The sequence below is a fragment of the Chelon labrosus genome (assembly GCF_963514085.1).
Source record: "Chelon labrosus genome assembly, chromosome: 14".
Lineage (NCBI taxonomy): Eukaryota > Metazoa > Chordata > Actinopteri > Mugiliformes > Mugilidae > Chelon > Chelon labrosus.
In genome coordinates, this window is record NC_140347.1 from 28032648 (window position 1) to 28057398 (window position 24751).

Genomic DNA, 24751 nt, shown 5'->3' on the forward strand with positions numbered 1-24751 from the left:
GGGTAAATTAATGGTTCTAATTGTATAAATGATCATTTGAGTGGATGGCCCTGAGCATTTTATTACTTTGTGTGCTTTAATAAACTGAACTGCACATATAAAAAAATGTACAGTGAGAAAGGATTTGTTCTTCAAATGCTTTTTGTACACAGAGAATAAGTGAAAATGTAATGCAATCAGTTCTAAAGAGTTTACACAAGAAGTTCTCAATAAATCATAATGATTGACAATTTCAAGATTTTTCTCTGCAAGAAACATATAAAAGCATCTCGGTTTTGCAGGTTTTTAAATAAGACACAAACACTGATCAGATTCTGAAATGCCTTGGCCTTGGCTACACACAGGTGCACAGAAACCACTGACCTCATGCACTCAGTATCGTTGGGGTAAGTGCTATTCCATCCTGCCAATTTTTGAAGGAAATCAGGCCTGAAAAGACCATGATCAATGACTATGTGTTTAAAATTGGGCCACTCTACTATACTATAGGGCTGGATATTGCTCCATGTTTTGTTACATTGACTTGTCTTCAAAGGGCAGAGATTTGTGCCCAGCGGCGAGGTGAGAGAGAGGAGACCGCAGCCAAGCCAAAAAAGACAAAACCCAGGCCGCAATCTCTTGTAGCAGTGAGGGAAACATGCCAAAAAATAAATAAATAAACATATGAACAACACCATCTCTTTCTCTCGTGGATGGAAAGGTGTGGGAAAAGCCTCAAAGTCTTTCAATTAAAACCTGTATCAAAAAAAGGCCCAAATTAATCAATAAACAGACACTCAAATGTCTTCTTTTTTTAAATTTTTTTTATTTATTTTTCTTTACTTCCCGGGGACCTTTCTCCTCAGTGCATACGAAAAAGAATTCCCATGCTATTTTTTCTCCCCGCCTTCCACTCGGATAAATGTTAAGCTTATTTCAAAAGACTCCATGATTAAACATGCTGCTAATCTTGGCGCGTTCTACATAAAGAACTCCACGGAGTGCAAATCCATTTATTCCAAAATATGAGGAAAGGCAAACACAGAAAGAGGGGTTGCCGTCAATTTTCAGGGTGAAAGTGGCAACTATGAACACGAGAAGAGTTAGGAAACATTTTTGCCTGTCAGTGTTCACTGAGGGTAGAAATAGACTGTATATAAATATGGACACCACGTCCCCACTTCCTTGCACTGGCCCAACGAACGGTAGTTTCCCTGGGATACGGACGAGTTTGGAGGCAGAGCACAGTACGGTTTGAGGGTGGAGCCACGCGGCGCCGCATTATCAATGACCCACCCACACTTCCGCCAGACTCATTTGCATTTTCTTTTAATTAATACTGTGCTCTGCTCTACCTTCACCAGTGTTGGATTATACACTGTGCTTATTTATTTTTTCCACTTTCCAACTTCCCGGAGCAGTTGGGATGGCAACTTGTAGTCATCATGAGGTCACATATTGTTTCTATTGCGTCAAATAACTAAACTAAAACGAAATGAAAAATGACACTCGGACATGCATCATTATTATATTAACTATCTAAAATGACAGAAACCATCCTTGAAAAAAAGAATTCACTTGTACTTTAGTGTTTTAGTTTGGCCCAAGTCCACTAACATGGAGGGGGTGGAGCTTATGACCTATACTGCAGCCAGTCACCAGGGGGAGCTCTACTTGCTTTGGCTTCACTTTTGAGGAGCTGTTCCATCGTCCATCCTTATACAGTGTATGGTAATAACCTGTAAATTATCAGGATTGCTTAATTCATAAATACAAGTTGATGCAATTATTGATAATGAATAGATAATTTAAAGATTAATACCAAGAACCAAAGCTGAAAGAGAGAGAACAAACAAAAGGACCTGCTATAGGCCCAGCACAGACAGCTTGTTTATCAGCTGATCACGCTGGAGCTGTGAACAGATGCCGACCACAAAAATAAAACAGGACGTACCACCCCAAAACACGACAGCTACGTCAGGAAAACAATGCCAAGCATAGTTTTTATTCATTAATTAACTTAAACAGCTAAACAGAAAGAAAAATGAATCAAATCAATAGTTGGTGTGACCACACTTATTTTTTTTCCTTTAAAACAACATAATTTCTCCTTGGTAAACTTGCACACAGTTTTTAGAGATACTTGGCAAGTGTGTTGTTCCAAACAGTATTTCTTTTCATGTAATCCCAGGCTGACTCCACGATGCTGAGATCGGGGCTCTGTTGGGACCATACCATCTGTTACAGGATTCTTTGCTCTTCTTCTTCTGTAGGATAGTGACTCTATACAGTATGTGCAGAAGATATCGAGAATTTGAGGCTTATCAGTCTTTTCCCTGATGGTATTGGATGTCGGGTAAAAAATCTAAACATCTAAAATATCGTGTGTATAAATACATTGTATATTTGATATTTAAGTCATACTTTTGGTTGTCTCTTCTAAACCTGTAATCCATATGGACCCAATGGAGTCGTAGTAGCAGTTTTTAAACTGTTATGTCCCTTAAAGGAACACTGGACTAATCCACTCCGACACGGTGGCTGAAAATATCTCTCTGACTCTATTTCATCCTTAAACCACTCCAGAGGAAGTACAAAGCAGAACAATGTTAAACAATATTGGACCCATACTGAGTGGTCATGTTGTGTATATAGCATGCCTTATATACATGAAATCGTCATGTTTTATTATACATATTCAGTATCGACTGCATGCATTATACTAATGTATCAGATTATATCTAGATAGATAGATAGATAGATAGATACTTTATTAATCCCGAGGGAAATTCAAGTTCAAATTCAAATCTAGTGTCATTAAGGATGTTTCACTAAATGACATTTAAAGCAAATAAATATTGCGTGTGTCTCAAAAAATCTCATATTTAGTTGATTGTAGATGTGTATTGCACTTTCATCTACAATAAATCACAGTGACATCAGGACATATGCTGATCCACATCTTCATAAAAGTGTTTTAATATCACCCCCTTGAAAAAATTGGCAGGGGTTCCATGTTGTACCTGCATCGAATATCAAATGTATTGATAAATCAGTCAGTCCCACTTATCCAAACCATGTAACACTGCAATGAGCCAGATCCCTCATTCAGCCAAATAATTTGGAGAAGGTAATCCGTGTTTTAATTACATGACATTTTGTTCCCCTGCCTCAGCAAATCTTCACAACTCCAACTACTCCAGAGCTTTGCACTGACACTTCTAACCAGAAACATACAGTTTAATTCATTTTGACCTTCTCTCTAATGGGTATCTGTCACTTATACTAATTATTTTATAAATCTACTCCTGAAACTAAAGGTGATTGTGCTTTAACGTTTGTAGTGCCCCTACGCTGTGACAGCCACAATGAAGTCAAACTAGTGAGCTACTCTGAAAACGTATCATATATTTTCTCTTAATTTTTACGTTATTATATTTTGTCTTGTTCACTCAGTTCTGTGTATTCAGTTGCGTTGTATCACAGTTGTTTTCATATCGCTTCCTATTCCTGCACAGCAGTTTGTAACTTGTGTTTTGGAAAAGACTGTGCATTTTGTTTTTCAAAATAACTTACACTAATAATCATGTGGACCTACAATCATCTGATTAACAATGTTACACCATAGCACTCTGCAGAATAAACCTTGTTTTACATACCATATGAGATGAGTCGAGTGCTGCTCAACACTCATCGCAGCATAAGGCAAAAGAACATTCACACCTCCTATGCATGTTCACGCTCACACGTTCGCATGCCTGCATACTAACACCTCTACACATCTACCGCATGAGTAAGAGGCAGGTGGCTTAAGTTTCAAGCGTTTCTTTCATGTGTATAAAGAATAGTGACAGAAGACTGAGGAACTTGGGAACTTGTTGCTTTTGCCACAGGCAAACTGACCACAATGTGTTTAAATGCCCTGCAGCGCCTCAAGCAGGAAGGCTTTTACTATGTAATTGACTTTGAAAGCAAACAGACACTGAGCAAGGATGCAACAGAAACAGAAACAAACACCAATAAAACAGAAACAGACACAATGAGGGGCAAGAAAAAGAAAAATAGTTTCAACGTGTGAAGCACTTTTCCGTGAACCCTTTCCCTGTCAGGCCTGAAGTGCTGGTGATGTATGACATCCAACCGATCACCGTAGACTCCTGAGCTGATGTCCTCTCTCCTGTATAGCTCTCAGGTTCACCACAAGAACCCTATTTAACTCTTCTGACTCGCCACGGTCACCTGAATGAAAGAACAAGCCATCCAGCTACGATCATAAAAAAGAAAAGAAGGACACAGGAAGGACAGTGATGGACTACAGAGCCGGAGGCCTGAATACAGGCTGTTCTAAATATGAGCAGGTCCTAAGATTATGTGGGCCAGATCAGATTTTCCTTACAGAAAATGTCACATGTGAAAGACCCAAATTAATCCACGATGGCAGTTTATATATCCTGCAAAAACATTTTCTAAAATGTGTCTCTTGTCTCTGAAGGATCGGGCATACACACAGGAAGAGACTAGCAGCCATGTGGTGACAAGAGGCCATGGAACAATAAGAAAAAAACTTTTAAGTAAAGTGGGTGCACCGTTTACGCAAAGTGGACGGGTACCAATTTGTAATGATCTCAACTTTGAGGTGGTGCGATTGAGACCAATGACAGCCACTGCCATGCAAATGTAGAGTTTCAAAAATGTTTGCAGGAACACAATGAAACACCATCCACAATCTTGGTTCCAAGCAGGAAATTCGTCCTGCTGCTAGCGGACTTGAAGCGTTGGGTGAACGCAGATGCAAGGGGGGCGTTGTTTGTAGTATTTTCTTGTCAAATAGAATGCAATGTCAGGAGCATCGGAAACTCACTCTTCCTGGCTTTCACAGACTTCATAGAACCTAAGTTGCATTTGTAACTACTGGTTCTCCACCTATTACTACAGTGTCTACCCTCTTTAGTTAGCTTAGCTTAGCATAAAAGACTACAAAAGTAGTGTCGCCGTGTTTGCATGCTTTTGTCATCATTTCTTCTTATCCATATTGAACTGAGACCCTCTGCACAAAAGAATGGATTTTCCCAAAGAATAGCTCACCAAGCAGGGTATCGCCATGCAAATATGAGAATGAGAAGAGGTGACGGCTAAACCCTGCTAGCGTGAAAGCAAGAGAACTAACGGGGCTGTTCTATTATTTATAAGCAGAGATTGTCTGTTTATCAAACTGGCGCCCGGAGCGTTGGCCATGATTAGACTCAAACAATGGTGGTCTTCACTGAATGCTGCCGATGCAGCCTCCAAGACATGGCCGGGATGTGACAAAAAGCACAGACAGTGTCAAAAAGAACAATGTGGTTTTTGGTTAACACTAACAGTGATTTGAACATGTAATATTACAGACCTAATATTACAGCTTTATGTGAAACGATTTAGTTGCTGATACACATATGAACACACAGCATCTTTATATCTGCCTGTGACTGCCTTGTACTATGTTTTAATGAGTTGTAAACCATGTAATAATTGTTTAGCGTGTTACCAGGTCCGATCAAATATATTACGCTTTATCATATATTGAAAAAAAACATGGTTTATCTTCACCTACAATGAACTGCATGTTACACTGACCAGATGTTGTACTGGTAGAGAGTGATCCCACTATACATCTGCTGATTACACTTCTCACTGTGGTTGTCTTACTTAAGTCTCAATGACACTTTGCAAAACGGTCGACTATGTAATTCTTTCGATACACACAGAGACATGGGTGAGCCACTACTTTTTACCTGAAGATAGGGTAAAGGAGATTCACTAGAAAGGAGCTCCCTCCCAAAAGCCTCAGTATCCTTCAGCAGAGGTGCCCCAACAAAAATAACAGCAGCCAGCACTTCAGTGACAAGTCTTTGACCCCCCACTGGCTTCCCAGCCCACCAACACAGCAGATTCTGTTCAATGGAACACCTTGCTAAGCAAAAATCACTTCTGCTCAGGGTTTATCTAAATCTCAGTGACTGCAAATAAGTGCATCTAGCCGACTGCAAAACTCAGGCTGTGTGGTCTTTTCTTCATACCAGTTTGTTCACACTGTAAGTCAGACTCTTCTGAGATACCTTACCTTAAGCCTTAAACCAAGTTTTGTCCACTAGGAGTTAGAAGAGCATGCAGAAAAAGGGTTTACAATATACAGTATCAGACCATGTTCTTATAGCTACTCAGCTGGCTACTTATACACTACACCCTACAGTATTGGCATCTATTGTGCATGTCATTGGAGTCATTTTTTATTTTTTTAGATTTATTTTTATTATTATTTGTATTATTTAAGTAAGATCTGGATTTAAGATGTGTTTTGACTTTCCATCGAAAGACTTTTAAATGCAGATTTTTTTTTTTCAAAGTTACACTGCAGAACTTTTGTCTCCTCCTACAGTCTTCGGTCCCTTCTCTTCTTTTAGCACTCTCCTACAAAGAAGGGCCATGCCCATAAAAATAGACAGTGTTTGTCCTTGCTGTCAGTTGGGTTCCTTTTTAGACTGTAATCCTGCCTCTGAATGTTTCTCTTTTATCTAATGCATGGATGCCATGTAGTTTCCTTGTCACTCTTCCTGGCTGCCGCAGACTTCATAGAACCTGAGTTACATTTGTAACTACCGTTTCTACAGTGTCTCCCCTCTTCAGCTCTGGCCAGCAATCACTGCTGGCTGACAAAAAAACGTATCACTACCTAATGTGATGGGACAAAGACCAGATTTAAAACTCTGATTAGTTTAATCAGCATTGTGTCAGCTTGTTTGGCAAAGGCTTGAATGTAACAGGAATTTGTTTCCATGTCCCACACTACAGCTTAGATAAAAGCGATATTATAGTTTATTATTTATTTTTTCATTACAGTAATTATCCTTGGTTGAGGGATCCAATGACTGAGAGAAGTATCTATTTCTGTTTGGACTAGTAGCGAGTAGCTTCTCGCAGTGTTATGTGAATCATTTTGCCTTGAGTTCGAAAGAAGTTTAACTGATTCTCAGTGGTATCTGCGATATCAGAAACTTGATTCAGCTGCGATATCATCATCTTATTCAATGCCCCTTTCGAGACTCTTTAGATGTTACACTCAAGGTTATACTCTCTCCCTTTTTGCAGCGTATGTATTGATTTTGCTCTATTGTGAGCAGTCTTTTCAACAGAGCATAAATAAGCACCTGTGAAAAGCTGTGAATCCAAAGGAATGCCATGTAGTGCGAAAGGCAAAACCATTAAGCCACAGGTTGACTCGTGAACCAAGGTGTTACAGTTTCCTGCAGAAATTAGACGTTTTGTCAGAAAGAGGGAGCAGGAATGAAGGAAGGAATGTAGGAGATCTGAAAATGGGCTCTGTAGGGAGTGTAAGATGGGTGGTATGGCAGGACGAGGGGCGGGAGGTGTTGAGTTGTAATGGGGCAGGAGCCAGATGCTCCAGTTTCCTTGACAGAAATGGAGGTCAAGTGCAGCTTTATGTGAAGGCAACACAGTGAGAGAGGCCTAGACATAAAGAGAAAGATGGAGGAGAGGGAGGAAGCATGATGACTTTAACTAGTGGTGAGGGACAAAGCTTTTGAGCACACAGTACAGAGAGAGCATCTTTCCACAGACAGCAAATGAGCAGAGGGTAAGACAGGATAGAGGAGCACACAGTGTGCTGTCCCTTCCAGGATAGATGGAGGGGAATAACGGGCTTTACGAGGAGACTAAGAACATTAATAGGTTTAAGTGATACCGTGGGATAAAAATAAAAACATATGTTAACTTTGCAGGGAAGACAGATGGTAATGTGGTGGCTCAAGCTTATGAGGAGCACTAATGGATAGAGAGAGTATACAGGGAGAAAATATGATGATCTCAAATAGTACATCTGGGAGTGTGGACCTCACCTATTCCAGGAGAAAACGGAGGCATACATATATATTAGAGGGGCGAGTGTGAGGCTAGGGACTCCAGATGAAAAATAGCCTTTGTGTATGAGCATTTCAGCTCGCACTGGATATCCTCTGGGCTCACGTAATGATTTTCTCTGAGCAGAATATGCAGTAGAGTAATGTGGAAATATGCACATCACACAAGAAGTCTTTTTTTCTTTTTTTTTTTGCGAGGGATCTCGAACGGAAAAGTGGCAACAGGGCCCGATTTACGTTGTTGTTAAGAGGAGGAAAGGAAATGGCAGACAGTCAGACAGATACTGAGGACTGAGAATTGAACTGATGCAGCCGACATAATTGCCAAACAGAACTAGGCACACACCACGCTGAACAAACAACAGACTTCAAAGTCAATAAATCCCACATCGTCGTGAGCCAAGCTCCACCAGCGTGCATGCTACAGTTGTAACGAGCAGAAGACTGCAAACATGTTAACATACACTAAAGCAAACTGAAAAATACTCTCAATCTGGTGGGTATATGTCAGAGCAAATATAAAGGAAAGGTTGGATTTGAATGAAGACAATGCGCTTTTCCTACCCAGTCAGACACTCTCACAAGGCCTTTGGTTTAAGACATATACCGATCAGCCACAACATTAAAACCACAGACAGGAGAAGTAAAAAACACTGACCATCTTGACGATTCAATGTTCTGCTGGGAAACTTTTGGACCTGGCATTCATGTGGATGTTACTTAGACATGTAGCACCCACCTAGACCAGACCAGACTGGAATATTAAGACACATCTAGTGCCCTTTCTGGCAGGACAGTGTCTATAGGATCAACTAAAAATACAAAATAACAACAGTGCCCCTGTTCATTATGTCTCATTGTGAAATACCAGGCTTTACCTATGAACCCAAGTCTTGCTAACAGAATAAACTACATATTGGTTTTGGTCTTTTATTTACAAAACGCATAGCTTTCCTGCAAAGCGGTTTTGAAGCTCAATGTATCAGCTGCCACCGTTGCCATCTTGGCCAATATTGAGTCCACCTCACTCCCAGCTAATTCAAAAATCTCCAAAGAGTTGGAGTTTATTTTCTGCTGTAAAGTTGGACATTTTCATATAAGGGTATATCAGGATTCACTCACTTTTGGAGCCAGTCTCAAGAGGTCATTCGAGAACTGCAGGTTTTTTTTTCTGCATTTCCAAGTTGGCTGGAGGTTTGACATAATTCTGATTGTCGTTTAGTAACCCCATTGCACGTTAGATTAAAGAGAGATTGTGTAACTGTAGCAGAAGTAGTAAGTGTATGTGTCTATAAGGTTCAGGAGTCTTCAAAGCGGTCCTGTAGCCTGCAGACAAAAATGGGCAGAGTTGTTTTCTGTGCTTTAAGGGGGAGAGTGGAAGAGCGGATTTTTAAAAAAAGACCAAAGCAAAGGGAGGAAGACGAGTTCATTGTGCCTTCACCACCTCTCTCTGATCTAAGTGCCTAAAGAAACAGGACATGGAAATGTGTAATTCTGCCAAGGTGTGTGTTCCTGTGTGTTTCAGAGTGAGAGCGTGGCTGCGGTGTGAGACTGCGTATAAAGAGGTACATAAAAAGAGTCACTCTCTGCTCCCTCCAGGTGGAGTTTGTGTATGTTCACGGACACATACGTATGTGATCGGCTTACAGATCTCTGTCTGGTAACCCATCTGCCTCTGTGCTGGATATGCCTTTGTGAGCCTGTCTCATCTGTGTCTGTTGACCAGAGTGGTGAGGCAGCAAGAATGTGACATCAGGGCCTTCAGGTTCCTAGGACGAAATGTTGTTTTGTTCAGAAGTCAGGCCTAAGATGGATAAATCATGCTCCGTCCAATTCTTAAGAGCACTCTACAGTGACAGTGATCGCCTGTAGAAATGGCAATGAGCTAATACTCATTAGAACATTGATGTCAAACGCTGGCCCACGGGCCAAATCTGGCCCACGGTGTAATTATATTTGGCCCGCGAGATAATATCAAATGTCTGCTAGAGCTGACCCACTGTAATATAGCTTATGCACCGCCAATACTATAAGTCCCTGTCAATCAAGACCGGCAAGCATCCCCTCCTCCTCTGTTGACATTCATTAGCAACCTCATGCTACCAGTCACTTCGGGCAAATTTAAGCCAGCACTCCCCAAAAACGGTCTAGTAAAAGATGGAAACCAGGAGCTTTCAAGACATTTGGTAGGCAGATTATCTGTTCATGAATGTAAAGAACAGACGTGTTTGTCTTGTGGGCGGAGCAAACGTGGCTGTAACGAGAGAATATAACATAAGAAGACACCTTGAAACGAAACACCACGATGACATTAACATAAGTTTGTTTCCATTTGAAAAAGTGTATCATTACATATCTGAAGAGAAAGGAAACCATGCAAATTTGCGGTCAATTTTTCAATAAATATCGAGTCTGGCCCAAACTTCAAAGTTGTCTCAATTTTTCATTTTTTTAAAATTTAAAATTGTCTCAATTTTTCATTTTGGCACGCTGTTTATTTGAGATGACACCCCTGTATTAGATTTTACACTTGTGTGTCACCAAAACACAGATTTCTGTGATACAGCCGTTAATCATCCATCTTTTTATTCAGAGGTGAAGCATTTGGATTCAAACAAATTCAAATGCTTCAATTCAGTAACCCAGTCTGAACCCAAATCCCAGTGACACACAACCCAAAACAGCAATTCAATCCGCTACTTCAATAACAGAAGCACATATTTTTCTGCCATTTATGTGTTTCTGTCTCTTTACCCCCAGCTGCGCCACGTTCCCAAGAAAGCCGGCTCCTCTCGCGTTTTGATAGGCTTCTCTGTCATGTAATTGGGGGTTTTCTTGGAGAGCTGGCTTTAAAGGTTTGTTCCCTGTTATCACTGCTAATGAGAAAACGAGCAGCGTTATACTGATGCGTTCCGGAGCAGCAATGGAAGTTTAATGTGCCGTCTGTAAATAACGCGCGACACAGTTAGATGTGATTGCTCTTTTCATCTGTTTTGCTCTCCAAAGAATGAAATGCATTCTGGGGTCTGGTTTTCCAAGTATTTGAATTTATCTTATAAATGGAACATGCCAACACCAATCCTCAGTATTTTTTCACATGCTTTTACAACAATGAACAACAGTTGCATTTTTAAAGGAGATTCCCCCGACTTATGTTTTGTGCCAGCAAACAGAATGAGCGGCCCAGTAAGACTCAGGCGTCTATCAGCCATCCCCTCCATTCCAAAAATACTCCAGTACCGACACTATGGAGGGAACAGCATGTTCCCATCTATCTCTTCGCCATTTTAAACACTCAATACATAATTATATGGATTGTCACCAATTCATCTGAGCTGCTCAGCAATTTTTTTTTTCCTTGACGAGGCAGCTGGCTGCATTGTATCATCTCAAATGTCTTGCTTCACTGCGTCTACAAAACCTTTTTTGGCAACTACAAGCAGCCCAGTCAGCCAAGAGAGGCTTTGGTCGACTCCTTCGCAGTCTGTATTAATATTTACCAGGCTAGGAGACAGAGGCAGATGTCAGCCATGCGGCGATTTCTTCGAGGTGCCTGGTGGTGAGCCTGCTTGTCCTGGATTAAAGCGTAAACCCACCGACCAGACTTGTGGTGTTTAAACATTTAGCAGAACTGCGAGGGGGGAATCCCTACTTCTTTGACTTCTGTGAAAGATCAATGTAGAAATCAAGTAGCTCAAGATTTTAAAAGCTTGAGAGCAAACACGCTGTAGGTTTGCTCAACTATTTAGAGTTGTTGGACCTCGCTATGTATATATCGATCAGGCATAACATTATGACCACCTTCCTAATGTTATGTAAGTCTCCCTTGTGGCGACTCATCAGAGAATGGACATGGGCCTTCTGAGGGTGTCCTGTGGTGTCTGGCAACAGAATGTTGTTAGTTGTTACTGGTAGTGAATTAACACAAGAGTGGTTTTAGTGTTATGCCTGATCGGTGTACATGATAACGGTCTGATCTCTGTGGCATTTTGTTAAAATATGTTGTGCTTTTCTACACCGTCAAAAATGCAGTAGTACAACCCACACACTCTGGTTCTCAGGGACGTAGTTATCATATAGCCTAACAACATTTTAGCATAGCAAACTGACAAACTGACAAATACATGGTCAAGAAGTTAGGCGTAATATAAGCCTCTTCCACCATTTACAAAAGAGCAGAGTCCAAATGCACTTGAATACAATATCAAACGTAATATAATTCAGCATATCAAAACATGACACACATCTTCAAGATATCATCTTCGCTGTGGTTACGACGCTGTGCCACACACAGTTGTATATTCCCGAGGGACAGTGAAAAATCAATAGCCACTCTCATGTATACACTCCCTATAATATTCAGTGAGTATAATTTGACACAGGAGCTGTAAAAATATCACTGAAATTTGTCTTAAATACAAATTTCAGCACTGGACAGCTCCCACACAGTACAGTTGTGTTTGAGACAAATCATCCCCACCCAGATCAACTTAGGACTTAAATGTACAGAGTGACATAAGAATCCAAGGCTTACCACCACAAACAGGTCCTTCAAAATCCATCACCTCCTTTAAATCCATAGTGAACGACACAGAGTTGTCATGAAAGACCTTAGACCAGCTACATGGTGTCCTGATGCATATTTTCTAAATATGGATTTACAGGAACGCACACAAGAGACAACTTTAAAAAATTAATGAACACAATTAAGGCAACAGTGGCTGAAATATATTGACCTTTAATGAATGCTGGATTATATATTTCCCTACCTTTAAACCCTACACCTTTGGTTTGTGAATCCACTTCCTACAGAGACATTTTACAGATGTTTTCTCAGATGTGACATGTAAACTTTATTTGTAGAATGTGTCTCTAAATCAGAATCAGAATCAATATGTAATATTTAAGTCATGTTGAAACATCTGGTTGTGTTGAGGTTGGTTTGAAACTACAGCAGATACTCCCTTTTTTTCCAAATGTGGAGAAACACATAAGAGACGTGATGTTTAAATGCTCTATTCAGTGGTTATTAACTCCCACAGTGGAAATTTTGCTCAGTTTCTACAGTTACGCAACATTTCCAAGCAGCTGTTAGACATTAAAAAGGGAGAAGAAGAAGTAGACAACACACCGGCCAGTTCAGCTGGGAATTCCCGTCAACGAAGACGTTCCTAAAACTTTCTACATGGGTTTCTTAAGGGGGAGGCAATGGATGCAACTCTTTCCCAGTCAGACGCTAATTTGGGCTTACACTGATTAAGCTGTCCATCTTACTGCCAGGAGACCTCTGTGTATGTGTGATCCACTCTCTGTGTGCGTGTGTATGTGTGTGTGGCTGAGCGTATGTGAGCAGAATCTCTAAAGCTTAAGGAGACTCCATCAGCAGTGCCGGTGATTCACAGGGAAGGAGAACATGAAAGAGCTGTGGAAAGCTGGTGACATAGCGGGATTACAGATGGGAGAGGAATCCTCCCTGTTCTGTCAACAATTAACAAGGAGATAACTGCAAAAACAAGCCTGGCGATTCTGTCATCAGCTCGGTCCTCAGGTGCACAGAGGAGGGAGAGGGAAAAAAAGCAGCTAATTAAATGTAGACTTGAAAATAGAACCGGGTAATGAGACATGATGAGGTGGCGTTTTTGACTCCTGTCAGCACTTCACCTGGTTTCCTCATATTAATGAAGGCAAAACATTTCACAAACTGATACAGTAGCATCTTGCCCTTCTGTATAGGAATTCAGGTGTGAGAAATGCCATTTATTCTCCATAATATAACCAAATAAGTACACCGATCAGCCACAACATTATGACAGGAGAAGTAAATATCATTGATCATCTTGTGACAATTCAATGTTCTGCTGGGAAACTTTTAGACCTGGCATTCATGTGGATATTACTTAGATATGTAGCACCCACCTAGACCAGACCAGGCACCCCCACCCCATATCAATGACACTCCTTGATGGCAGCAGCCATCCCCAGCAGGATGCAGCCTGACACAGACACAAACACAAAAAACGCTTTAGGAACAACTAAAAAACACATGAAGAACAGTACAAGGTGTTGACCTGGCCTCCAAATTCACTAGATCCCAAACTGATTAAGTATCTGTGGGATGATCCACAGAGGCCCCTCCCCCCAACCCATAGGACCCAAAGACCCCCACTGATAACATCATGTTGCCAGGCACCACAGGACACCCTCAGAAGGCCCATGTCCATTCTCTGATAAGTCACCACAAGGGAGACCTACACAATATTAGGAAGGTGGTCATAATGTTATGCCATATCAGTGTAAATGAATCACAGCACAAATTAAAACCTAAAGCAAGCAATGTAGAGTACTGTTTGTGCATGCCACACAATATACTGTAATACGACTTCCAAACATATGCTTCCTACTGGCATGGTGGCCTCTCACAGTGTCTAATAATCTTCACATCAAATGTTAGACCCGTGGGTCTTAGGTTGCGAACTCTCACTAAGCCGACAAGAACAGCTTTTGACCCTCAACTCCAAACCAGCAGCCAGGTGGATCATGTCCAAAGGGAGAAAGTGTTCTGACAATGATCCCTCGCCGCAGGCTTTGTTCTGTCACAACATGCAAACTGACACATTATGTTTCCTCGGGTTCCTTAGTTGCTTTAACTTTGCTGGCTTCGGTTTATTTTAGGTGAATTTTTTCTTCCGTTCCTGTATAACCGAAGTTATTGGTGAAAATTAAAGCTGTTGAAAACTTTTTACAGTTTTGCCCTCTGGGTTATGGGAGCAGTTACCGGGCAACCAGAGGGGACAAGAGGAGGAAATCTATAAGAGAGTTTTCTATGTGCTTGTTTATTTTGTCAGGCTAGGCTTTTTCACCCCTGTTTCCAATCTTTGCGCTAAACATTTCTAACCACCTGCAGCTGTTTGAAGATACATACATGTGTGGCATTTTCTCACCAAATTTCTCTCTAAAACTGTTCTGAACTGAACTGTTATACAATGTGCACTGGCAAGATACAATCCCCGACACACACTTCCATAAATATGCACTCAGTTCCATCAGAATCTTGATGTTCTTGATCAGATATCTCACACACACACATCTGGGTCGTTGCGCAACTACCGAAAAGCAACATGTAAATACATAAATGCAAATATCAACTCACAATCATGCTTATTAAAACTCTGTTACACACTCATTTTGAAACAACCCCTCCAAATCTCCAAAGTGGGTTCCTTCCAGTGACCATATCATACTGTACAGTAGTTAGAAGAGTTGTTAAGAGTTGTCCTCTTAAGTGGGACCCTTTCTAGCTAGGGTACGATTAAAAGGTATACAGTAGTATAGCAACAGTGATTCCAAAGTGTGGTAATTTGAGTGGCCATCACTTTGTTCGGGAAGGACTCATTTAAGACTCCCACTAAGCCTGTGCGGCACGTGAGTGAGCACGCATAACACTAGCACCCTAAAAGCTCATATCCAGGTGGTATACAGCCAGAATCTATGTCGTAAAACAGAAAATTAGGAAACATTGATATATAATATATACCATAAATTACATAATGGATACATGAATAGTGGGAGACATGACCAAATACGTAATGTGGTAGTTTAATGTCATGTAACTCAAAAGCAAATATATATATTTTTCTGGTTTTCTAGGTGGATCAGAGGCATCTTGCATGGTCTCCATTTAAAGGTTCACTTAGGATACCCTGACCCCGTAACCACCAGCACCGCCACTTGTCTTTGACTGGGCTCCAGTAAACAGCACTCTCCATGTCTTCTTCCCACTACAGATATGAGCCAATTAATCAGCTGTACCACACCGGGGTAAATAAACTTGAGCAAATGCCACTGCAGCTGATCAATACAACAGCCTTCGGGCACGGCTCGGAATGAGACCGATGAAGGATGCATGGTGGATATTCTCATTCTGGGAAAACCCATCCTGACTGGGGGATGCGCCAGCGGCAGCTAAATTTAACTTCATGTTAAGGCTGAAGATCTTTTCAAGCACACTGGAAGGGAATAAGGCTCATTCTGTAGAACAGGGAGAATCTGTTAAAACTAGAGATATACCATTAGAGGTCTGTGGCAAAAAGGTCAGTGGATTTCAGTTCAGATCTTGCTCCTGGCCTCAGCATGTGAGTAATTTAGCCTGTAGCACACATGTACTCATGCATTAGACTGCAACACATCATGGCTTAGAAAATCCATTTGTCTGATGAGGAGCAAAGGCTGCTGTCAGACACAAATACTATAATAGTATCAGGGATCCATCTCGGTATCTGATGCAGAAAAAAATACTCGGATCTCGACTAAAACAACAGGGCGTCGGGGATGCGATCATTTGACCCCTTCCGCCGGCTCTCACAGTGCGCTGCTTTACATTTTTCACACACTGGCAGTCCTCTCAGAGCAGCTGCCGTGCGTTACTTTTTTTCCCCCCATTAAATGCCAGCCACTGCGTCTGTCTGCACCAAAACAACTCGCTGCTCAGGAGCTCCAACCGAACAGCCTCAACACAGCAAATGAGCTACGCGCGCCACTTGTCACATTTTACTACAGTAGCCTCTTCATGTCACAGATTACGCGCGGAGACGTGCACCTTGAGCATCTCCTCGCTCCCCGACGCGCTAGTCTGTGCGGCCAAAGGGGTGGATTTGGGGACGTCGAGCGTCGCAGAGGAATAGATGACATCATGTCTGTGTGTGTGTGGAGGGGGGGAGAGAGGAAGATGTAGTTTTGTGAGCTGTGAAAACAGATGCTCGTCTGGCCTCTGTTTGGAGTATCTGATGCGGGGAGGGAGAGCGGCTGAATGGAGGCGACTGTGATGTGAACGGCGCGCCTGACGCAAACACACACAGGGACTCACACACACACACACACACACACACACACACACACACAAGCGCGCGCATAAGCTTTCGGATACTACCTGTCTCTCTTTGAACAAATAGCTCCCTTCCCTCCCCACACAAGCGCAATGGCGCACTGTGATGAAACAATCCCAGCGGTGCAAATTCTGTGCAGATGTGGCTGTTTAGTGTTGACACGCTTGGCTGAGAGAGCGACATAAGCGCGTAAAATGTGACTAATTGGCCAACATAGACCGGAGCGCAAATACAGACTTGTGTGCCACGGCAGTGGTGGAGACTGGGAGGGGAGCGTAATGGCATCAGCGTGGTGCTGATTTTTACCCCAGTCATGTACACAAGCTCGGGTTATACCAGGTGACAGTGAAGAGGAGGTTAAAAGGCTGGCTGGATGGAAAGAGCGAGAGGAGCTGGAGACGCTGTGCTTTGGGGAGTTTAACTGACTCTTTTAAAGCGTAAACGCAAAGTTTGTCTTACCTCCACACTTGTCCCATCTGAAAGATGTGTATGACGGACTGCCAGACCCAGAGAGAGAGGCGGCAGCACTTGTCTCTTTGCAAACTGGCTGTAGCTCTGCGACTACTGAGCCCCTCCACGCAGCCCAGTCCTCCCCCAGTGTAATCCTGGACAAACCACCTGAAGCTCAGGATCTGGACCAGAACCGAGGGCACCAGCACGAAGAACAGGGTCAGGCCTGACCACAGGAAGTTCTGTTTGTGGTAATAGTGGATGGCCAGCCACAAATCGGTCCCCACGTCCCAGAAGAACACCAGCAGTGCTAGGATGATCCACAGGCAGTCCAGCCAGAGGCGCTCCTCCTGCGTTGGTCGCGGCGCCGCATCGTTCCCCTTCTCTTTCCCCTTTCCCTTCCCCCGGAGGTAATGCAGGCAGGCGCTCCGGCAGCCCCAGTAGCACGACGAGGTGTTGCAGCAGTGGCAGATGTGGAATGAGCTGCCGTTCCGAGTGTCGTCCTCTCCCGTCCCCACCACCTCGTCCAGGTTGTGCAGCTGGGCGAAACCGGTGACGACCCCGCGACCATCGGATTTCGCTGCCATCTTTCCCTCTGATGTTCCCACCTCCTCCGGCTTCCGGGGTTCGTGACGACACTTCCCTGACACCTGTTTTGCACCCCAAATGTTGGAGCCATCTAAAACCGGGGTGTCAGCTCGTCGCCGCTCGCTCTGTCCCCAGATGGCGCACCGGTGGCGCCACGGACGCAGCACATCTTGTCTTGCCTTCCCTCCGCTGCAGCCCTATTCCCGCCTGGTAACGACAATCTAATCTGCAAGTTCAAACTATTTAATTTGTAACTCATGCATCCAACTGCGAACGAACAATTTTTACCTGCGCATTAATCTCATTCCCCGCTGTTCAGTTGTTTCCCCTCACTGCAGTTCGCCTCCAGCTGCAAGCTGAGTACCATGAGCAGACCGTCCCTCCACTGTCCCACGCCGACGTAATTCATCCCCCCACCTCTCCCATCCTCCCTCTCTCTCTCTCTCTCTCTCTCTCTCTCTCTCACTCACACACACACACACACACACACACAAACACACGCACTCTCCTTCCTCTCTCATACACGCTCACGGTCTCTCCCGCTCAACTTGGTTGCCATCTAATGTCTCGTTTGGAGCTCGTGGTACTAATCTAAAATAGAGACAAATCAAACGGAAATAATAATAATAATAATAATAATAATAATAATTACTATTTGGTCACTCGTCATTTTTCGAAGTTTTTGTATCATGTTACTGAAACAATGCAGAAATTTTCATTGTCTCGCGATGAACACCTGGAGGAGTCCTCTCTCTCTCTCTCTCTCTCTTTCTCTCCCTCTCTAGCTCCTGAAAACTGAAGTCAGTCTAAGTTAGCAGCCACCTCCTATTCTTTCTTCCTCGAAAAGAAGAAACAGTATTGCTATGGTGTCGTAACCAGACTTGATGTAGGCTTCTATAATTTAAATGAAGACAATACTGCTGTTCCACATTGTTGTATTTCTAATAAGAGATAAAATGTTTAACCCTATTGCACTAAATCCAGTCAGCAAGCTAGTTATGGTTAATAAGAAACTATTTCCTTTCCACATGGTGTAACCTGGAAGGATGAAGAGAAACCGTTCCAGTGGTGTGTTCACCATTCACACACCTACTAATGCATTCATTAACATGGGAAATAATAAAGGCTGAATGAAATGTGCTAAATACTAGCTAGGCTGGATGTTATGTTCAGAAAAGTGTTACGCTTTGTTGAATAAAGATTCAATTTATTGTTAGTGTTAGCCTATATGTGCTTGTGTTTTATTTTAAAGGAGATCTAGGTAGAATCATATATTTTTTTAATCTGTAGTGTATTTTCAGACAGGCTATTGTACAGTTTCTGAAAATTAAGCAGCAAAAACAACATACATGCTTGGTATGAGTTACAGCAAAAAGTACTAAGAATTAATGACCATTGTTGTTTTTCAGGAGTGCATGGCAGATATGAAGGATTCTCCAGGGAGCAGAGTGAGCCTATCTCAGCCAAGTGTGAGGACGAGGAGTGGATATGTAAGACCATGGAAAAGGAAGGAGGCCTCATCCTCTGCAGCTAAACAGGCCCCCAGAGAAAACTGCCTCCCTCACACCTCCCTCAGACAACTGCAGGTACTGCACTCAGTCCAACTCAAACTTGCTCGAACCCATGATGAATTTTCTTATGTTTTACTATTCAGGCAAAAATGGAGGAAAATGAAAATCAGCAGGTAAAAGAAATAATCCAGCCTTTACTGAACACGGAAAATGGTTTCATGAAGGTAAGACATTGTTATACTTACCGTGTTATACAGTAGTATGATGAACAGTCAAAAGAAATACTTTGAAATGTGTCTTCATTGAGGAGTTGGAGTGTTTCCTGAACCAGCGAGAGGTAACAGAGCTGAGGAGGAAGGAGCTGCTCCACAAGCACTGGACTGAGCATGTATGGTTTCCCCTCCAACAGAGAGTGGAGGAACACGTCTCCAGATGTCTCCACCCAGCGGAGGCCAAGAGGCGCCAGAGCTTATACAGTCACTACCTACAGCACTGCAACACCAAGGTGATGCTGAAGCTCACGTTTCAGTCTTAAACTGACTTCAGGATGCTGTAAATTAACAACACATGACAGCTTTTTACTATAATATCGGGTTAAACACACACACAGAATGATTATATACTCTATGTTAATGTCTCTTATTCTCAGGGTTTCGTGTTTCTGGACACCTATGATTTAAGGGAGTACAATCCTTTTCTTAACATCAAAAAGACACAACTTCAAGGTGATTTTTGGTGACTTAAATATTTCCCTTATAATACAAAGTATTGTGTCTGTGAATATTCTCAATCACCAAGGTTATGTCATATATCCCCTAGGACAAATATGAGATGTGCAAGCTTAAAAATGAATTGGTGTAAATGTAAAGTTTATAGTTTATATCAAAATCATAAATACTGCTACTTTGAATGCAGTAAAACACTACAACAGGCTGGAGCCTATCCCAGCTGACATCGGGCGAGAGGCGGGGTACACCCTGGACAGGTCTCCAGTCTATCACAGGGCTAACACAGAGAGACAGACAACCATTCACACTCACATGAACACCTACTACGGCCAATTTAGAATCACCAATGAACCTAACCAGCATGTCTTTGGACGGTGGGAGGAAGCTGGAGTACCTGGAGGGAACCCATGCAGACACAGGGAGAACATCAAAACAAATGAAAGAACTGCAAAACATTGCATCAACATGAACCTGACCCACCTGTTAATTATAAACCTGTAAGTTTTATCAGTGATTAAAGTTCTGCAGAATTAAAGGCATGGCTGCTTTGAGTGACAGGTGGGAGTCTTCACAAGTAGCTAGCTGTCTTTACCCTCAGCTCCACTCACGCTCCACCTCTTTGACCATTGCTGAATCAGCTGAGAGGTAAATGGAGTGAGACAAAGATGACACCAGGTGGGTGATATATTAAATAGAGAATATGTTACAGTAAATATTTGACACTTTTTGTCATTGCTAGGTGGTGGGGGTGCCTGGTGTGGCCTAGGTGGGTGCTACATGTCTAAGTAACATCCACATCAATGAATGTCAGGTCCAAAAGTTTCCCAGCAGAACACTGGATTGTCACAGAAAGGTCAATGTTATTCACCTCTCCTGTCAGTGGTCATAATGTTATGCCTGATCGGTGCATATTTGTGACATAATCTTTGTTTCTGTGAACAACAGAATAATCTATGTTACTCTTTATAGCTGAATGAATGACAGTCAGCATTCTATCAATGGATTCAGATAGGAATCAAGGAACAAAGGAATTCATTTTTAACTGATAGGTGTGACTTTATCTGATAAAGTCTGTTCTGACACAAGATGATGAGATTAATGAATAATAAGTAAGCAGGCCACCACATCAAAACTACATTAAAAGATGGAACACTAAGCTTTAATATTCTTGCACATGGAGAACTAATTCCTCTGACCAGATGTCAAACTCTTTACTTTAAATCCTTTCTTTAGATAGATCTGCACTGTTCATAGGTGCTGTGGATAATAAAGTCCAAAATTAGTCCATCAGTGATAGGTATTTGTTGACAATTTTAGTTCTTTCTATCATATCAGCCTTCTTATTAATGCAGGAAGGAAAAGAAAATCTGTCAAGGGACTGATTTCTGGCAGGTTCTCACTCAGGGAGTCAAATCTCTGTAAGGATCATGACATAAGGGGCCTAAATACTCACACACGTGGTTTTGTGTACTATTGGCTTAGCAAGTTCTTCTGGCTATCTGCTATTCTATACATCCATCAAAGACAGGGTGACGTGGGAAGCAACTTCACAGTCATTGTCTGCTGGACAGATTACACTCTAAGAATTCAGTAATAATTGTCAGCATACCCATTGTCATCAACGTAAGCAGAAGCCTTTGTGTCCTTGTGACAAAATAAGCTGCAGAGAGAACTGTTGACTCACAGTGGGTTATAGTCCTGAAACTCTTTCACATTCTGTGAACATTCTGAAACCTGGAACACCGTGTTTTTGCACCAACGTGCTTTCATCATACACAACCTGTTTTTTCCAGATCACTGGGACTGTCGATTGGCTAACAACCAAAACTTTCCTGTAAAATGCAATGTGAACTTCTGAATGCACTGACGCATACTGCATGGAGCTGATGATCACTTTAGACTAACTGCTAAGTGTAAAACCCACAGTCACTTTGTGTATTTGTCCACAAATACAGTACAATTTGGATCTTCTGGAGAAATCTTTGTGTTCTGTTGTCATCTAGTGGTTACCAGTGATATTACTATTGGAGCTGGACAGCAGAAACAAACCATTCAGGCAAAGAGACAGTGTTTAATTAGTCAGCTGTTACTGTATCTGTTGAACAGGTTACCTGTCATCATTGCAACACACTGTAAAATCAAATACGTTGACTTTACTTAAAATCATTGCCTCAAAAGAAAACAACAAAGTAAACTTAACATAGTTAATTAAAGCTAAGTTGTTTAGTTTAATTACTACTTGAATAGTACAACTAACTTTCATTAAGTTTGTTTAACTTCATTTCATTTAGTGTCCTCTACCCTGTTTAAATAAACCATTAGACACAGATTCAAGTTTAGTTATACTCATTTACTTATTCAGGTTCACTCAATTAAATCAAATCAGTTCTATTTGTTTAGGTGTAGTGAATGAGTATGCCCCAATGAGGATCATCTTTTGTGAGCACAGTCAGAACATCAACTATTTGGCATGATAGGACATTTAGTCTTATCATGCCACTAACGCCACATGAGCCAGATCAGGAGGTTTAGGCTACCTTTACACGGAAACTATCTGAACCAAAAGCGCAAAAGTGGCGTTTCGTTTTCACTTTTAACTCCACATTTAGACGAGCGTTTCTGAAACAAATCTGTGTTCAAACGGAAACGCAAAAGTGTGTGAAATTTCATACACATAGATGCAGTATACCGCCAGATGGCTAGGTGGCAACACTCCCAAGAGTGCCTGCGTAGAGGCATTTACTTTTCTTCTACTTTTCCACGCTTAGCGCACGAAATACATTAACCAAAACAACCACTTGGATACAAATTATTGCGGCTAGGGCCTGTTGAACCTCCATCGCGGAGCTCGACATGTTGTTTACTTGTTTTTCCGGTCCTGTCGCATGCTTGTCACGTCATTTCTATTCGACGAGAAACGCAGTTTTGCGTTATTCACCCTTTGCACGGTGACGCGAGGGTGGAGCGTTTTTAAGATTTCCACTCTGGAGGGTGGTTTCACTTTTTTGCGTTTTCAACCCCCAAAAACGCCGTCACCATCTAAACGATATAGGACATCCGATAAAATGTTTTGCGCTTTTCACCTCCAATCGTTTCCGTGTAAAGTGCCCCTTAATTAAAGTATTTCTCTCTTTCTTTCACAGAGCAACATCATCAACATGGCCTGGACACCAGCAAACGCTCCAACCATCACCATCCCCACTATTAACCGGACAGCTACAAAGGCTGTGGAGCTTGGAACATATTTTTTCGAATATAAACAATCACTTAGTAACTATGGTAACTGCCTGTGCAGCAAGAGATGTGTGATTCAAACTATTAAACTGTGGTTAAACTGAGGAGCAGCTTCAGTGACAGACTGCTTCACCCTCGATGTGTGAAGGAAAGATACAGAAGGTCTTTCCTTCCTGCTGCTATTAGGCTTCAAAACGAACACTCCTAATATGTGCAATATTATTACACCACAAGGTGTAATAACTTTATAACCCAGCTACACCAGTCTGTGCAATCTCTGTCCTATCTGTATGCTGTTGCAAACTGCAATTTCCCCATTGTGGGACAAATAAAGCTTTTCTTATTCTTATTCTTATTCTTAATCAGTTGTAGAGATGTTATAAAAGTGTTTATGTTCAAAAATGCAATGTTTGCTTTTGAAAATGTTTATGATTGAATCAAACAAAAACAGAATGCTCCTGGATTCCATGTCCTGCTTACTGGACCTGAACCTGTCAGTCCATAGAGATTTTTCTGCAAAAGATGGAAAAAAAACTAATCATCACTTTTGGAAGAGGACCCACAGGAACTAACAACACTACTGATCTACGGAAGGTTTTGATTCAAAGTGCTTAGGAGATGTAGGCTCAGTGGAAGACATCCTGCATCATCCCTGTCCCCGAGAAGTTACACCTGAGGGAAATGTATGACTACAGACCAGCTGCTCTGACATCCAGCATCATAAAGACATGCTGCAGAGCTCTCCAGCAAGACGAAAGGTGGAAGGTATATGTTTTTAACTGTAACTGCTGTACCGACGTGACAGTAATCCAGCAGTACTGTTCCCCAGACTTGGAATCCTTTTAAATAAAATGCAAACCCCACTGGGAAAATCAGACCCTGTCATGATCCACCTGATTCCAGTATACAGGCACAAACTTGCTGCTGTGTGGACATCTAAGATGTGGACCAGTGAAGCTGTGGAGAGCTTAAGGGCATGTTTGGACTGTACTGGCTGGGACACTTTCAAGGCAGCAACAAACAGTTTGGATGAGTACACAGAAGCACTGATGTCATACATCAGCTTCCGTGAGGACTGCTGTATTCCAAAACGCACCAGGGTGAGTTAGAATAATGACAAACCCTGGTTCACAGCCAAACTCAGGCACCTCAGGTTGGAGAAGGAGAAGGCATTCAGGAGTGGAGACGGAGTCAAAGTACAAGTTCAGGGAAGCTAAACGACAGTACTCAGAAAAGAGTCACTTTGCAGCTAACAAATCGAACTCTGTCTGGAGGTTCTTCAGGAACATCACAAACTACAAGGGTCCCAATCTACCTTGAAGCACTGTGCTGATCAGCTGTCTTGGCCTTCAACACGGTTGTTCTGTCTGTCTGACAGGAGGCAGCATGTGAGCCTGGGAAAACACCTCTCAGACTCCCGTACTATCAGCAGGGGTCAAGGCTTTGTCCTTTTACCTCTGCTC

At 42.2% G+C, this 24751-nt stretch overlaps 1 protein-coding gene across 1 annotated transcript in view; it reads right to left on the reverse strand.

The window, feature by feature from the left end:
- xkr6b (XK, Kell blood group complex subunit-related family, member 6b) overlaps positions 1 to 17814 on the reverse strand; it is a gene marked incomplete at both ends in the record, with an annotated part of 60536 nt that extends 42722 nt beyond the window's left edge. The window contains one exon of the mRNA XM_084560199.1: positions 17237 to 17814. Within this exon, the coding sequence (XP_084416325.1) occupies positions 17237 to 17814 (578 nt within the window). The remainder of the gene's footprint in view (positions 1 to 17236) is intronic.
- Positions 17815 to 24751: the final 6937 nt, after the last annotated feature.